Consider the following 18,365-nt stretch of genomic DNA (forward strand, 5'->3'; position numbering starts at 1 on the left):
TAATATATTAGTTCTAAAATATTAGTAATATTTTGAAAATTAAATGGTGTTTGGAGGAGTATTAAAAATGAAATTAAATAATTATAAATTTTATTTTAACAAAATAAAAATAATAATAGTAAAACATAAAATAAATAAGGGACCAATAGACTTGGTCCATATGTGTGAAGGATTTAACTCTCTAATTGTATTAATAATAAATAAATAAATAAAACAGAGTTCGAGAAAAACATTTGCAACCGACATGAAAAGAAGAGGAAACATCTGCAGCAAGTAGAACTATCGTATAACTGTCATAGAAAACTTCTGATGTTTTATTCAAATTTTAGTATGTTGATTCTTTCATTGAGTGAATTTTTTTAATATACTTTTTAAGAATTCTAGCCTTCACAATTTCTCTCTAAAATTCTCAAATTCTCTGTTTATGAAACACGTTATTTTGCACATTCTTCTTCACCGTAAGTTTGTTTTTAGACAAACCAACGCTAAAACAACCGTGTAAACAGTGGCTACATTGTCTACTAATTCGATTTCTAACTTTGGATAAGTTTCTTTGACCCAATTTCAAAATTAACCTTTTAGAATGTGTTCTCATAATTTATTTTTAACATTTACCGATAATATGTTGAGTTGGATCAATTTATTTTTGTCGTTTACCCATAATATGTTGAGTTGGATCAAATGAATGAAAAAATTGTATTTCCAAACGATTCATATGACTACGTATGAACGTAGCCATTTAAGAGATAAATTAATTAATGTGAAGATATGAAAATTGTAATATTAAAATGTGAAATAAAAATGTTTATAAGGTGTTGATGAAGGTGCAAACACGAGAAGAGAGGTTGAATTGTGTGCAACAAAGTTGATAACTTTTTGCTAATTTGATTAAGGCTGGTTGATTTTTATAAATTACTTAGATAAGAAGCAATCGAATTCAGAGGCAACAAACAATGAAAGTATAAATAATTTGACATAGGTTTATCCTGGTTCACCACAAACTTATGTATATCTAGTCCCCTCATTCAGAAGGCTTGCAATTGAATTCAGAGGCAACAAACAATGAAAGTATAAATAATTTGACATAAGTTTATACTGGTTCACCACCGACTTTGTTATATACAATCCTTTCATTCAGAAGATTTTAATCCATTAATTCAAATACCTTGAATTACAAAGCACCTAACCCTCCAAGCTAGTATTCTCAAATAGCCTGACACACCCCGATTTTTAAGGAACTAACCACCTTCACCCTACAAACCAAGTCTTCTCCTAACAACCTGACAACCCTAGATTGAAGAATGAACTAAACTACTATCAGGTAGGATACAAAAGATTGGAACTTTAAGTGTTTGCTTCTAACAAAGCTGATAATAATAATAACTCTGAAACTCTAAGAAAAGAACACTTAGAAAATATTTCTTATTCGAACAAGTGTTTCTCTTTTTGAATTCTAAGATAAATTTGGAATTTGAGCTTGAGCTTGAGTTCTTCTACTCTCTTATGATTTTTTGATGATTTTCTTCTTCAGTCTTGAGTATCTATTTATAGTTAAAATTCGAGATTCAATTTAGTCCTTGTTTAATTTTGAAATGTATCTTGTTCAGATTAAGTTTGTACATTCTTCATATTGATTATGTTTCTATTTTGTTTAGTTTTAGTTTGTAAATTTTTCATATTGATTATGATTGTATTTTGTTCAAATTGCGTTTGTAAATTCTTTATATTGATTTTGTTCATATTTTGTTGTAGTTAAATTTTGATCAAATCTTCTTCAAATTTTGACCATATCTTCTTTTCAACTTGGTCAAAGGTTTACCATCATGAGTGACTCATTAATTTTTAGGCAATAGTCCCATACTTTTGGATGTATTTTGGACTTTCTCTCTAGCTAATCCTTTCATCAAAGGATTCGCTAAATTCTCATCAGTGCGTACATGATTCACTATAACAATTTTTTTTAAAAGTAACTCTATAACTGTGTCGTGCTTACAACATATTTGTCGTCTCTTACCGTTGTAATAATGATTCTCAATATTTTCAATAGCCACAGTACTATCGTAGTGGATCAACATAGCAGACATGGGTTTTTCCCATAAAAGAATCTCAGCTAGCAAGCATCTCAACCAGCTCGTTTTTCACTAGCAATCGCTAGTGCTATCATTTCAGACTCCATAGTAGACTGAGCCAATATCGTTTGTTTTTTCGATTCCCAAGATACAATATACCAAAAATATAGTCACTAGTTACTTTGGAGTCATCGCATAAGGTGTTCAAATCAACATAAGTGTATCCTTCAAGGACAATATGAAATCTTTGATAATGTAATCTAAGACTCATAATCTTTTTTAGGTATCTCATGACTCTTTCGATAGCGTGTCAATGCTTCATACTAGGTCTACTGGTAAACCTACACAATAGTGAAGGTGCAAACATGAGAAGGGATTGAATTATGTTTGCCGAAGTTGCCAACTTTTTGATAATTTATAAATATATAAAAAACTAGTTTGGTTTTGGTGACTTACTTGGAGTAGAAGCAATCGGATTCAAAGATAGCAAACAATGAAAGCATAAGTAATTTCACATATAGATTTATCTTGGTTCACCACTAACTTGACTACATCTAGTCCCTTTATTCAGAATGCTTTAATCCAATAATTCAAATACATTGAATTACAAAGCACCTGACCCTCCAAGGCAGTCTTCCCAAACAACCTGACAACCCCAGACTTTTGAGGAACTAACCACCTTGACCCTACAAGCCAAGTATTTTCCTAACAACCTAACAACCCCAGATTGAAGAAGGAACTAAACCACTATCGAGTTGAATACAAAAGATTGAAACTTGAGTAGTTGCTTCTTACAAAGCTGATAATAATAATAACTTTCACACTCTAAAAAAAGAACACTCAAAAAATATTTCTAACCTGAACAAATGTTTCTCTCTTTGAATTTTAAGATGAATTGAGAACTTTGAGCTTGAGTTACTCTTTTATGCTTTTCGATGCTTTTCTCCTTCAACATTGAGTGTCTATTTATAGTGAAAATTTGGGATTCAATTTAGTCCTTATTTAATTATAAATTGTATCTTGTTCAGATTGAGTTTGTAAATTCTTCATATTGTTTTGTTCTTATTTTGTGTAGATTAAGTTTGTAAATTCTTCAGATTGATTCTGCTTCTATTTTGTGTAGATTGAATTTATATTTTATTCAAATAAAATCTTCTTCAAATCTTCATCAAATGTTGATCAAATCTTCTTCAAATATTGATCAAATATTCTTCAAATGTTGACTATATCTTCTTTTCAACTTGGTCAAAGATTTTCTTCAATTATAAGTATGAATCAAATCTTATTTTAGATTTTCATCAATTATAAATTTGAATCATATCTTATTTTAGATTTTCTTCAATTATAAATTTAAATCAAATCTTATTTTAGATTTTCTTTAAAAACATGAGTCTTCTTTCATACTTTTTCAAGTCCAATATATTTTTTTCATAAAATACTTTTGTTACATCAAAACTCTAAATGTAAAACCAATTTGATTCCAACAAATAGTCCCACGACGTAGACAATGTCGAGTCTAGTACAATCAATGACATACTTGAGGCTTCCAATGATGCTCGCATATTCAGTTTGTTTAACACCTTCACCAGTGTTCTTGAAAAGTTTCACACTTAGATAATATGGTGTGCAAGCAGGTTTATAGTCATATTTTGACCTAGTAATCTTGATTCCGAGGAATACACTCGATTCTATAAGGTATTTAAAATCAAAGTTGTTACACAACATTGATTTCACAATATTTACAACATAAATGATCGAACCAAATATGAATAGGTCATTTATATAGAGACATATGATAGTGCAAATGTCATTTACAGATTTATAATAAATATATTTGTCACTTTCATTCACTTTAAACTCATTCGATATAATCAAGTTATTAATTTTTCATGTCATTTCTTAGGAGCTTATTTAAGACCATACAAAGATTTATCTAACTTATAAACCTTGTTTTATCGTCAATGAATCACAAAACCTTCAGGTTACTCCATATAGATTTCTTCTTCTAGGTCACCATTTAAAAAAGTTGTTTTAACAATCATTTGGTGTATCTCCAAGTTATGAATAATTGCTAGTGAAATGAGTATCCTAATGGATGTTATTCTAGTGATCAGTGAGAATGTGTCAAAGAAATCTATATTTTCTCTTTGTCTAAATATTTTGCTACAAGGAGAGCCTTGTATTTATCAATTGTTCCATCGGGTTTTAGTTTCTTTTTCCAAATTCATTTACAACATATCGGTTTGCAACTAGGAGACAAGTCTACTAAATGCAAAGTCTTGTTAGACTCTATAGAGTCAATTTAATTGTTTATAGCTTCTTGCCATAAATCTACATTGAAAGATGGCAAAGCTTCTCAAAGGTATATATCGTATAATCTGGTCCATAATCTTTAGCAACTATGACTTTTTTACTTGTTCGACTTTATGTTTTGTCTTGTTTGTTGATTTTAGTGCTCCTCGTCACAGGAACATAACTTGGTTCACTGCCCCCATTATTTTATGATTCTAAAGGAATTTATTTTCATAGAAGTCAACATCATTTGACTCTAGGATCACTTTTGCATTGAGATCATAAAACCTATATGCTTTGTTGTTTATTGCATACCCAATGAATACACATTCATAGGCTCTATTGGCGAGTTAAATTCGCTTGGGATCGGGGATTCTGACATAAGCCAAACAACCCCATGCTCGAAAATAATACAAGTTCAGTTGTCTTTTATTCAATATCTCATAAGGAGATGTTTTGTTTTTAGATTTTGGAACTCTATTCAACACATAGCAAACAATCCATATATTTTCTCCCCACCAATGAGATGCATCACTAGAGTTAAGCATAATAGCAGCAACTTGTTCAGTAAGAGTTATATTATTTCTTTCCACTTTTCCATTCATTTCAGGCGAATATGGTGCAATAGTATCATATATAATTCCTTGAAATTTATAAAAATAATAAATTAAACTAGAATCATACCATGTTCCTCTATCACTACAAAATCTCTTAGTCTTTCTAGTAAATTAATTTTCAATTTCTATTACATAGATTGTAAACATGTCAAACGCTTCACCTTATTTTTCATTAGATATACAAAAGTATAGTCAGAACAATCGTATATAAAAGTGATAAAATAACATTTTCTATTTCTTGTTAACGTCTCATCAAGTTCACATATATTAGAGTGTATTAATTTTAAAGGCTCAAATTCTCTAACTACTGATTTATGTGAACTCTTTGTCATTTTTGCTTGACTTCAAGAAACATATTTTTCAAAATTATTTAAAGATAACTTTGGAATTAAACCTAAGTTACGTAAGTTTGAAATCATATGTTTGTTCACATGCAGAGTCTAGCATGCCAAATATTAAAATCACACAACATGTAAGCAAAATGAGGCATTTTATTAATTTCAACATTCAATTTAAACATGCCATAAGTGACGTACATTTTCCCAACAAAAATACCATTTTTAGAAATGGTGTATAAATATGTCTTATAGTGTGAGTAAACCCAATTTATTAAGAAGAAAACCTGAAACTAGATTCATCCTTATTTCTGGAGTGTGCATCACATCTTTCAGAATTAAGGTCTTCCTAGATGTGAATATTCATTCTACATCTCTAATACCAACAACATTAGTGGTGTGAGAATCTCTCAACAACACTTTCATATCTTCACCAGTAGTGTATATTTTAAACATAGCACAATCATAACAGACATGCACGAGGCACCAGTCTCTATCCAGATTTCAATTATCATAACAATAAATTGTTCATTTAGGAACATACCTTTAAGGAGCCTTCTTATATCGATTGGCATCAATTGCAGCCTTCTTATCATTTTTTGAGGTTTTTGAGTTTCGAACTGAGGCCAAGCCCAGGCCCTGGCCCAGCCAAATGGTGGCCCGTTCACAAAATTGAAGTACCCTTTAGGACTCACTTCAATTGTCATATCTCCATCTTATAAACACTGTTAGTGTGTGTCATCTCTATATCTTGTATGAGATCTTAATTAAATTAAGTAGATCACAATATTAATATTCACTTTAAATACAAGTATGAATAAGAACTGAGAAAAGAAGAAAATAAACGATAGAAAACAAGAAACTCACCAATAGATGAATTGATCAAGAGAGATACAAAGAAAAGAATAAAATAGTAGAGCTTCATTACAAAAGTTTTTTTTTTCACTCACTTGTTGGTATTCTTATGAGTGTTCTATTTAAACCTTCTTTTTTATATTAGTGTATCTTAACCTTGATTTGCCCCATATTTTTAATAATGTTAATCTTAAAACATGTATGTTTCAATTAATGTATGTTTCCAATTAATATAACTTTTTTATTTTTTATATAATTTTTTTATGTGCTAAAGTTCAGATGAACATCAACTTGAAAATTACAATTAATTTTTTTTATTATTGTTAAGTAAAACTCTTAATTGGCACAGATTTCAGTGGAGTATATATTTAGCATAAATTATAGGCTAAATATTACATGTGATCCATTAACTTAATTTCGGTTTACGATTTAGTCCTTTATCTATTTTTTTTCCGTTTTGGTCCTTTATATTTTTACATAATTTCAGAATTTGGGTTTTCTCTTCCATTTCTCTTTATGTTGTTTGATTTCTCTTCTCATCTCTCTTCTCCAAATTCTCAAATTCATGAACCCTAACTTTTTTAGTGTTCATACTTAACTGAACGCAAAGCTATAGAAAATGAGCATACTTTACTATAGTCATTGACTGCATGCTGAATATCAGTTCAAGCTCTCAGTGCTCCTATTGAGTTCCTGTTACTGATATGTTGGAATCATGCACATTTGCGATTATATTGCTCTCATTGTTTTAGGATGTCCTATGGGTAATGTTTAGGGTGTGTGGTAAGACCTCGTTTTCCTTCTTGGAGCAACTTCAAACAACAATATAGCTGAGAGTGAGATCATTGCCTCCATGATCATTCTGTTTGCTTCAAAGTGCCATTTAGTGAAGAAATATACTAATAAAGTCTTCCACAATACAAATCTACTTTTTAATAGGATAAACCATTTGGAACTAAAAAACTGATTTAAGATTCTTATGTGGCATTTTAGCTGCAGTGTTTTTCATCTTCAGTTAAATATGTTTTAACTAACAATAATAAATAAAAAATATGACCATGATTTTTGAAAAGGAAATGATAAAACATGATTTTTATTATTTTTACCATTTTCTTCACAACTTGAAATAAGAAACAATTTGAAGATTAGTTAATATTTTGTAATTGTAAAGGAAAACATATCAATTAAAAGAGGAGCTGTCATTGTATTATATTAAGTGAACACTTTAAGATGTAATTGTATTTTTGTTCACTAATGACGTTGTTGTTTACAGAGCAAGTGGATAGTAACTGCCCTCTATGGTGCTTTCGTTATTTGGAGGCATGATGCAGAAGCCTTGTGATTTCGTTACAACTAAGCATGCAGTCAATGAATCGTGAATTTAGGAGAGTGGAATTTGGGAAAGTTAGAGTTCATGAATTTGGGAACTTAGAGGAGGGAGATGAGAAGAGAAATCAAACACCATAAAGAGAAATGGGAGAGAAAACCCAAATGAAGAGAAAATCGAAGAGAGATTTTTTAATGTTTTTTTAACAAAACCTCACTTAAAGGGGTAAGGCTGAAATTATTTAAAAACATAGAGGACCACAATGGAAAAGAAAAATGATAAATGACTAAATCGTTAACCGAAATTAAGTTAAGAGATCGGTATTTAACCTAAATTATATATTACCATTTTTTACTTTTATTTTTGCCCATGCCTTTTTCATACATTTTTGCCCACATTCACGGTTGATTACTCTTTCTAGAAGAAGTTTCAGTGTCCAGTACCTAGTACCTGTATACAACTAATATATATATATATATATATATATATATATATATATATATATATATATATATATATATATATCTTTTTTTTTGGATTTGAGTTAATTTATAATATTTATTTTTAAATAATTGTAATTTTTTTTAATACAACTTTAATTACTCTATCTATAATTAATACAATGTGTATCATTAATAAGTTATTACTCTTTACTATGTATTTATGATAATAGAAATACATCAAAGATTTATTTTACCCCTCTCTTGTCTTAAATGTTAATCACTAAATCAATGTTAAAAAATCACCGTTAATTCAATCTCTAAAATCGGTTACTAATTCCCTCTCACATTATATCGCTAGTTCAGTCATTAAAAATTGACCGTTGGTTCGGTCGCAAACAACTAATGATTTATGATTGAAAATGCTATTACTAATAGCCGAATATCTAATAGGGAATTCTAACTGTAAATTAATTTTAAATTATTCCTAATTATGGTTTTTGTTAAAATATATTCCAAATAGATAAAAACTCCATAAAGTGATAACAAATAGACTCTTAATTCAACTTAATCAATAAAACAGTTAACAATGCGTTTTACTTAATTATATAAAATTAAGGTTTAAATAAATTTTTATTTCTCATAAATATATTATATTTTCTTTTTAGTCTCTTTAATGTTTTTTTTAAATAATAATTCTTTAAATATTTTCCATTAAATATTTTGATCATTGTTTTATAATCAACTCATATGTATCATTTGAATTTTAGTAAATCTATTTAGAACATTATAACGATATTTTCTACATAAATTTAAAATTTTTTAATAAAAAATTAATTAAATATGATTATTTAAGTATTAAAAGATTAAACAAATCCTCATATCCTGAGGCCTCATCGGGCTAGCTCGCCACGAGTAGTTAACATTTTACATATACCGTAGAAGTTGTTAATATTTTACATATTTTATTTCTTGTTTTGTTTAAATATTTTACATATTATTTTCAAAATATGGTGTATATACTATAATTTTTCAGGTGATACAAGTATCCCTAAGCCTAATCGGGCAAGCTCGCCATGAGTGGACTTTTTTTAGTTTGAAATTCATTCAAAAATATATGTTGAATTAACAACAAGAATTAAAATTGTATATATGGTAATTTTAAATGGACTGAAAATTATATTTTTATTTTTTTTTATACTAAAATTGAAATGTTAAAATTTTATAAAAAACAATATAACCAAATTAATTAATTTAGAGTCAATACTAACCAAACTATTATAATATATTAAAATAGACTCAACATTCTATTACGACACATCGTCAAATATTGTGTCACTTAATTTAAATATTGTCATCTCAAAAAAATTTGATATGACACATCTAACAAGCACTTTTCCACCCTTATTATTCTACACTTGTAATTTGCTTTAGCATATTTTTTGACTTTAAGACACATTTTACTATTACTATTTTTGCATATAATATATTGTGGAACTCATATTCGATACAATAAATATTAGTTATTCGATACTCATATTCATTGCTCCTTCGTCATTATTGGTAACGTTCTTGCTATGATTTTAACTTCCAATTAATATATTTGGTTATTTTAAAGTTTTCTCAAGAAATACATACAGTGACATATATAATTTGGTCCATGCATATGCGACTCTTTGTATGTTCACTTATATGCTTTTAAACTTTTTTCATTTTAGACAAGAAAAAAATATGATAATTTTTACATTTTTTTAGTTTACATCTTTGTGATCAATTGTTGTTGTTGACATTTGGTCCATATAGATCACTTTTTTGTCCAAAATGTGTTTATATTTCATTGTGTATCATCCAATGTATTTATTGGATATATGTTAAAACTTGAAACAAGTTTCTAACACCTATTCACATATAGTATATTAAAATAGACTTTAAATCCTATTAGGACTCGTCATCAAACATTGTACCACATCATTCAAATATTATCACCTCAAAAAAAAATCTAATGTGGCATATCTAACAAGCACTCTTTCATCCTTCTTATTATTCTATATTTGCAATTTGCTTTAGCATATTTTTTTGTTTTAGCATATTTTTTTGCTTTAACACACATTTTACTATTATTATTTTTGCACCTAATATATGTGGAACTACCATGAGTTACAAATTACAATACAATAAATATTAGTTATTTGACACTCATTGCTCCACCATTGCTATTGGTAATGATTCTTCCTATGATTTTAACTTTCAATTAATATATTAGGTCCTTTTAATGGTTTCTCAAAAAATAAGCACATGACTACAATTAGTGGAAGTTATTTTATATTGTATGTTGTTTATGTTTATCTCGATATAGAAAGACAATGACATATATGATTAGGGACCTATGTAACTCTTTGTAGGCTCATTTACATGCTTTCAATTTTTTTTCTTCTTTTAGATAAGCAAAAAATGTGATGATTTTTATATTTTTTTATTTTACATCTTTGAGTTTTAATTCTATTTATATGCTTTGATATATTTGTGATCAATTGCTGTTGTTAACATTTAGTTCAAATATATCATTTTTTTTGTCCAAATTGTGCTTATATTTCATTATGTATCATCTAATATATTTGTCGGATATATGTTAAAACTTGAAACAGGCTTCTAACACCTATACACATATATAATACATTAAAATAGACTTCAACCCTATTACGACACATCATCAAATATTGTGCCACTTTATTCAAACATTTGTTTTAGCACATTTTTTTTTTGTTTTAGCACACATTTTACTATTACTATTTTTGCATTTCATATTTTATGGAACTACCATGAGTTACAAATTATAATAGAATAAATATTAGTTATTTGACACTCATTGCTCATCTATCATTATTGGTAACGGTTCTTCCTATGATTTTAACTTTCAATTAATATATTAGGTCATTTTAATGGTTTCTCAAAAAATACGTACATGACTACAATTAGTGGAAGTTATTTTATATTGTATATTGTTTATGTTTATCTCAATATAGAAAGACAATGAAGTATATGATTAGATTCCTATGTAATTCTTTGTATGTTCATTTACATGTTTTCAAACTTTTTTCCTTTTAGATAAGCAAAAAGTGTGAGAATATTTACTTTTTTTTTTAGTTTATATCTTTGATTTTTAATTCTATTTATATGTTTTGATATATTTGTGATCAATTGTTGTTGTTGACATTTGGTCCAAATACATCATTTTTTAATCCAAATTGTGCTTATATTTCATTACATAGTATATTATGTGTCATTCCAATGTCTTATATTTCAATACATAGTATATTTAGTTTATATCCAAATTGTGCTTATATTTCAATACATAGTATATGTTAAAACTTGAAGAAGGTTTCTAACACCAATACACACATCTTAAATTTCAATAATAATATAAATAAATTATACAATATTATATGATGACAACTACACTATCTTTCTCACATCATCTTTAGACACATCGAGTCAAAGAGTGTAACACTTAACTCTATGATTTCTTCAGATGAAGAATAATAATTACTTCATTTCTATGAGACAGACCTATCCCACATTTTTAGTTTCTACAATTATTTAATTTATTTAAATTGAATATTACATAGTATCATTATGGAAGAAAAAAAAAACATCTTTTGATGAAAAATAGATATTTTTAGTGAGATCTATAAAGGACATATGAGTATAATTTAGAATTAAGCCAACATTTTATTATTGAAGTATAAAGTTCTTTAAATTCAATTTATATTGTTTTAACGTGCATTTTTCTATTACTTCTTTTTATATCATTGTTGACATGGACTTAGAGAAAAATTTATATTTTCTCTTAAATATTGAATTTATTTTGTATGATTATGTACTAAAATATATTTTTAACTTTTTTCAAATAGTAACTTGTGTTCTTTTTTTTATTTGTACAAAATAGTAAATTGTTTTACTAATATTAAAAAAATCATCTCAAACACATATTTTTTAAGTATTGTTTGCATTATATGAAACACTTTTTGATACACCAAAATTGTAATTTATAAACAACATATACATGCTTCAATCCACTAATACATTTTTCTAAGGACAAGATGATGAGATCTTATAATTACCTAGATTATTGCCAAATTGTATCCAAAATATTATAGAATATTTAAGAAAACTACTGCACAGTTTTTATTCTAGTTTATAATCATCTATTACCAACTTAGAAAAATATCAAACAAATCATTTAACAACCGGCCTTAACGATAACTATTTGAACCAAAAAGCAATGAAACAAGAGATGGAACATGTCTTTAAAGAAGACAAAGCACAAACAAGTTCTGACCAAATCATCAATCCATTGATGGCATAAGAATGATAAGGTACAAACTCTTGATGTAGATTATGAGATTCAGAGAGGCCTCTCTTAAGATTCCATGCCTCGTCAAATTATATTTTATAGAAAGTCTATCGCAAAACAATCTCTAAACAAAAATAATAATTTTCAACAGTACTCTTATTCTAAATTAGAACATGTAAACTTGCATGTTCTAATTATAATAAGGGTACTGTTGAAAATTATTATTTTTGTTTAAAGATTGTTTTGCGATAAACTTTTTATAAAATATAATTTGACTAGACATGGAATTTAAAACATATATAGACTCACTGCTGTGTGTTTTTTATTTTGGGGTGAGGAATCATTGCAACATCTATTTTTTTATTGTGTTTTTTAGTAAGGTTTGGAGGATAATACTGAAATGGTTGGTTACCGATTATGAAATTTAGCAGGGGTTATGTTCAACTGAAGTTTGCACCACTAAAGTCTAAATCAATGAGTGTGATAGAAGAAACTCATATTTACTCTTTCTTTTTTTTTTAATAGTCAATATTAATTCATATAAAAAATAGCCAATATAATAATTACTTGTTAATTTTATTAGAGAAATGACGATCAATAAAATTTACGACATTTGATATTATCATTATTTTTTTTTTCTTATAATATTTTTAATCATTTAGTATCTCATTTCATTTTATATCTCTCTGTACAATAAATAAAGATATTTTTGACAAGTTCTGAGCAAATCACCAATAATAATACTAATCAGATTCATGCCTTTTGCTGAAAGACTAGTTCAAACCATTTTTTGTTTATTAGCAAGAAATGAGCCAATTTAAAGTTTGTTTTGTTACGGTCAACATCTCATCTTTATTCTTGAGTAAACCAATGTACAGAGTGGATTCACATGACACACCTAAAACCAAGTGAATCTAAGTAAAATAATTTGCAAGTTGCAAGAACACCCTAGAGTCTAAAACACTATAAATTAACATTGCAACTTCTTTATAACTTAGTTTAGTATAGTATGTCAAAAATTAATGTCAATGTTTTGGCAATGAATTTGCTAATTGCCATAGCATTGTTGATTGCATTGTTTTGTGGTGTAAAAGCTACTGTAATATGTGACTTTGACTTAAACAAGCTAGACATATGCCATGCAGCAATTAATGGAAAACACCCTCCAAAACCAAATGCAAAATGTTGTGAAGTAATTAAACATGCTAATTTGCCTTGTCTTTGTACATTCAAGTCTTTTCTACCTGCACTTGGAATCAACCCTAAAAAAGCTTTGGCTTTGCCTAGAAAATGTGGTCTGAAAACACCATCTGAATGTAGATGTAAGCCTGAATAGACATTACATATATATATATATAGCTTAAATATTTATTTTGGTATGTGTTTGGTGACTTATTCTTCTTTATTTTGCAGAGACTTGAAGCAATATTTGAAAATCACTTCTGTTTATTGGAAAGCTTGATTAAGCATTCTAAACCTCCTCAAATAAATGAGTAGTTTACTTATTTTCAATATGTTTACCTTTTCTATATATGTATGCAAGATGTATGATGTAACAGTTTCCTATCTATTAAATTTTGCAAGTCATTTCATGTACTGAAATTCAAAGATAACAGGATGTATTTTCCAATCAATGAGAAGAATTTCAAGTCATGTATATCTAAAAAAGAGGAAAAATAAGATTTCAGTATATCACTCCCTTTACACCTCAATCTACCATCTAATCCTTAGAATTTGAACTGTAGACATAACTCAACTTCACAAAATTAACATAAAGTATAAACTGTCTACCACTTACAACCACTAATTTCACCATATCACTAGACAATCTGAAGCATGGACTAATTCGAGTGAAATAGAGATTCTGAATAAACCTTACACCGAAAACTATACATCTAAACTCTAAGCCGTAGACAAATGCGAGTGCAAAATATAAAGATCTTAGTACAAAAATAGATCTGGAATAGATTATGATACCAAGTACCACATTTTGTAAGGCCTAAGTCTGACCTAACCTTTTAATTAAAGCGGCCTAACCTATTATCACCCCTAACTCTGATTTCAAATTATAAAGCAATAAACAGGTCAAAACAGAAGCATCTACAAATCCATTTTCAAGGCAACATAGATTGTACAAAAATGCAGCCCCCATTAACATCTAGACACAATAAAAAAGTGAAACTCAAAAATAAGACACTATGCAACAAACCACCCCAATATGAAATTAACTAGATAGAACTATTATTGATCAACACAAAATTTCCAGAGCATGCATTGACTCAAAAAGTATGATGCTGCTAACTTGCCTCAACATTGATCAGTATTAAGCAACTATCTACTTCTTTAAAGCTTCAAGCTCGCATTTCTCTGTGATATTGGTCCTTGACTCGATATTATGTTCCAAAATATTGGCATTGAAGGCTCATATGGCAGCTACTTGATCTTCAAAACTGGACTCAGATAGATCATCATTTCTTTTCCAACTTTCAAGTGCATCTCTTAGATATCCATGATTCGTTGTATTGTATTGCTTTGCTAGCACTCTGAATCGTCGCTGCGGGGACCACCAAATATCGGTCTCATGTAGGAATCATCAAACTTCCTCCAATAGTAATGTATGGTGTACACAGGACTTTCTATTAACATGGATAGACTTTCCTTTGCGCGACTAATGTTGGTTGCTGCCGACTCTTCAAAGGATAGCAAAGGTAGGTTCAAGTCCTCGACTGGTGTTCCTGATTCTTCATGGCTGATGTTTACCCTTGTTGCATGGTGGGGAAGAAGATATCTAATAAGTGGTTTTGTGAGACATCCAAACACCTGCATTGCAATCATCTTGGTATTATTTATCGATTATTTCATAATGCTCTCTACGAAAACCTTTTGCAAGATAATTGACAAAACACTCTCATTAGTTACTACCATTCACCTATACCACGATGTTTTCCGCCAAACACAAATAATTCTTGGTCCATGCTTTAAAAAGTTGACAAGTATATGTTTGTCGGTTTCATGCATATTTTACTTCGGAATAAATAGCACTGATAGGAAAAATAACACATCTTTGCTTGACGACAACTCTGGAAAATTAATTCTTAATAGCTTCCTCATGAACTATTCTAAGTTGTTGTTTTTTTACTTTTAAGATTAAGGTTTAACAGTATAGAAAAAAACTCAAAACCCATATTGAACAAAGATATAGTCTAGAATAGATTGAGCTTATAAAGTCTAGGGAAATGCTCGTCTAGCAAGTATGTATTGTGGGGTAGTGTTCAGCCCAATATCTAAGATGATATCGAAATTTATACAAAATTTGTAAATAGAGCATATAAAGCCTAAACAATCCTCACATTGCACTATTTTGTAGGGTTGAATTAGACTGAAAACTTTAAAGAGAAACGCAACAACTCTCACCAGCGTGGTGAAAAGGACAACAATAATGGTGTTGGTAATCATTGTCGCATTAACTGGATCCAAAGTAACACCAGAGAACGTGAACTGCACAAACAAAAACATGACAAGTCTATTTAATCGAACTATTGAAAGGAAGTATCTTGATTAAAACCCATATTTATTTTATAAATTTAATTCTAATTACATATCTAGAAAGAAAATTTCATGGACATACCTGTTTGAAAGCCAAAGCAATGGAGACTGCTCCCCTCATTAGTCCAGCCCACCAAATGATTATCTAAATCATTCACCAAACTTAAGAAGCCCATAAAAAACAATTTTTTAGATAACTGTAAAAGTAAAAGCATATCATATAAAACATGTATAGTAACCTGGTGTTTGATTGTGATACTAGGTGTTTGTTCAGCGTGCCTATTCATATAATTAGCAAATGCAGAGAGGGGGAAAACAAATGCAGCCCTCCCAAGCAATATTAAAAAGATTAAGCCACTGTATATTCCTATCAAATTTCCAAATCTGCAAAATAGTTAACAAAAAAAAATGTGACATATATCATGAATTAGTCATACGGAAACTAGTAGTGGAATTTAATTATTCAAAGTTGCAGAAAGGATTAAGACCTTAATTGAGTCATCCTCCACTTTTCAATGTCAAGGGCATCCATACCCACGTAAAGAAATATGAAGGTTTCCGCAATAAATGACATTGTTGCAAATACATGTCTGGAGAAGAGAAACCGAAATCATAAATCTCAGACCTTGAGTTTGGAAATTTACTAAAAATCTAGAATGGATTAATCAATACCTTGTTGTGATTCTTGAAATTTCAGTCACATTATGCCATGCATAATGTGACATTGATATTCCACAAAAGAAAACAGTGAGGATTCCACTTAGTTCAAGTAGCTGCATAAGAATTTGGAGTTAAGATGCATAGTGAAAGAAAAAGGAGATTAATAGTCATCATAACTCTATCATAGCTAGCTAGCTTTCCAAGATAACTTATGAAAACAGCTTGTAACTTATATCAAAAACAGTTTGACTTTATTTTATCTTTTGTTATAGAAATAGTTTATACGTAAGTACTTGTATAATAAGTGTTTAATTAAGTTGTTTATCCAAACAGGACTTGAGTTCATTAGGATTGTGACTGATGCCAAATAAACAAAAGAAAAATTAAGGAAGCGTATAATACCTCTGCCAACATGTAGGATAGGTATGCCATTAACATCATCAATGAAATTTCACGAACACTTGAATGTCTGCACAGATATGTGGGGCTAATTTGTTAAAATATCCTCAAAAATTTCACCTCTTTAGCTCCAGAATAAGTGATACAATTCTTAAACTTTGATTTTCCAATTTCAGATCATTCTGGAAATACCATTTTGAATAACTTCAAGAGAATAATACATACCTTCCAAAACTTAAGGCTTTCAAGATATATGCTGTCACAAGTCCAGCCTGCATAAACATGCATTTATTTATTAAATAAATGATAGAAGAAGAAAAAAATTAGGTTCAATTCATTCATTATACTATTAACAATGTTTAAAAGTAAGCTTCATTCATGTGAAAGTAATGTGATCGAGTAACTAGAGAATTTATAGGAAGCCATGAAGTCAACTAATAAAACTTGAAAAATTAACTAGGTTAATTTTTGCATACAATGTTCATAAAAACACTCACTATGACACCAAGAGCAGTGCTTGTTGAGAATAGATACAAGAAATCTCCGACAACACGCAACGTATTGCCATTGAGTCTTGAAACATCGACCTTTTGCACTGCATTGAAGAGTACAACTGATGTTGCATCATTTACCACTCCTTCTCCAAAAACTAGGCTGTATAGTAATGGAGTTTCATCTTGATGGAGAACCTACAAAAGCTTCCAGATGCAGTGTTGACACTACGAACACGTTGATATAATTAAATGAATAAAACCATTCACACCAATCTAACTAACCTGTAGTGTACAAACTGTGTCGGTCGAGGAGAAAATTGTTCCTAAAGCTGAACCAATTTGAGATAAGCTAATTTTAATCCAAAATATGATATATATTGATTACAGATCATTATAAACTATGAAACACCGACATTTCATATTTATATTGAAGGAATGTCTAGTGTCTGACACAACCCTGACACATAAGAGTTACATTCAATTACTTCCACTTCTTCAAATTACTATCGGTATCAACGTGTCAGTGTTGTGTCTAGTGTTTGTGTGTGACAATAACAAATCTCACCAAGATAATCTCGTGCCGTCAGATCAAGGAAGTTCAACTTGGGGAACAGCCACCAGCTGCCTAGGAGAACCAAATGTAAGGTGAATCCATGAAAATTATCATAATGAAAGTGCTATAAATTTCAGGAAAGGCAAAAACTAAAAGAGCAATAATTACCGCCTGTAATAATAGACGCCGAAATAAAAACCCCAATCACACCGAATAGCATGATGGTTAAAAAGTTATGGAAGAACTGTTTCTTCTTCACTTGAAATCTGTTAGGAAGGATAACTTAAAAACGTCAAATTGTGGAACCAAATAGCTCCTTCATGTTTAATACAAGAGAGAAAGTTTTACCCTGCATTGAATATTATGGGAGGAAGGAGATATATGAAGAATAATTATTTATTAAATGTAAGGATATGAGAACTCT

The 18,365-nt window shown here is 29.2% G+C and overlaps 1 protein-coding gene across 1 annotated transcript in view; it reads right to left on the reverse strand.

Moving 5' to 3' along the window:
- Window positions 1-13,709: 13,709 nt before the first annotated feature.
- LOC101506751 (sodium/hydrogen exchanger 4) overlaps window positions 13,710-18,365 on the reverse strand; it is a 5,236-nt gene continuing 580 nt past the window's right edge. Inside the window, 13 exon segments of the mRNA XM_012715786.3 lie at window positions 13,710-15,109; window positions 15,704-15,787; window positions 15,918-15,980; window positions 16,075-16,219; window positions 16,324-16,425; window positions 16,508-16,608; window positions 16,898-16,964; window positions 17,120-17,166; window positions 17,392-17,583; window positions 17,671-17,717; window positions 17,954-18,013; window positions 18,110-18,207; window positions 18,290-18,365. The exon segment at window positions 18,290-18,365 is cut by the window's right edge and continues 1 nt beyond it. Coding sequence (XP_012571240.1) covers window positions 14,825-15,109; window positions 15,704-15,787; window positions 15,918-15,980; window positions 16,075-16,219; window positions 16,324-16,425; window positions 16,508-16,608; window positions 16,898-16,964; window positions 17,120-17,166; window positions 17,392-17,583; window positions 17,671-17,717; window positions 17,954-18,013; window positions 18,110-18,207; window positions 18,290-18,365 — 1,367 coding nt within the window. The 3' untranslated portion in view covers window positions 13,710-14,824.

The sequence above is a fragment of the Cicer arietinum genome, chromosome 5 (genome assembly GCF_000331145.2).
Source record: "Cicer arietinum cultivar CDC Frontier isolate Library 1 chromosome 5, Cicar.CDCFrontier_v2.0, whole genome shotgun sequence".
NCBI lineage: Eukaryota > Viridiplantae > Streptophyta > Magnoliopsida > Fabales > Fabaceae > Cicer > Cicer arietinum.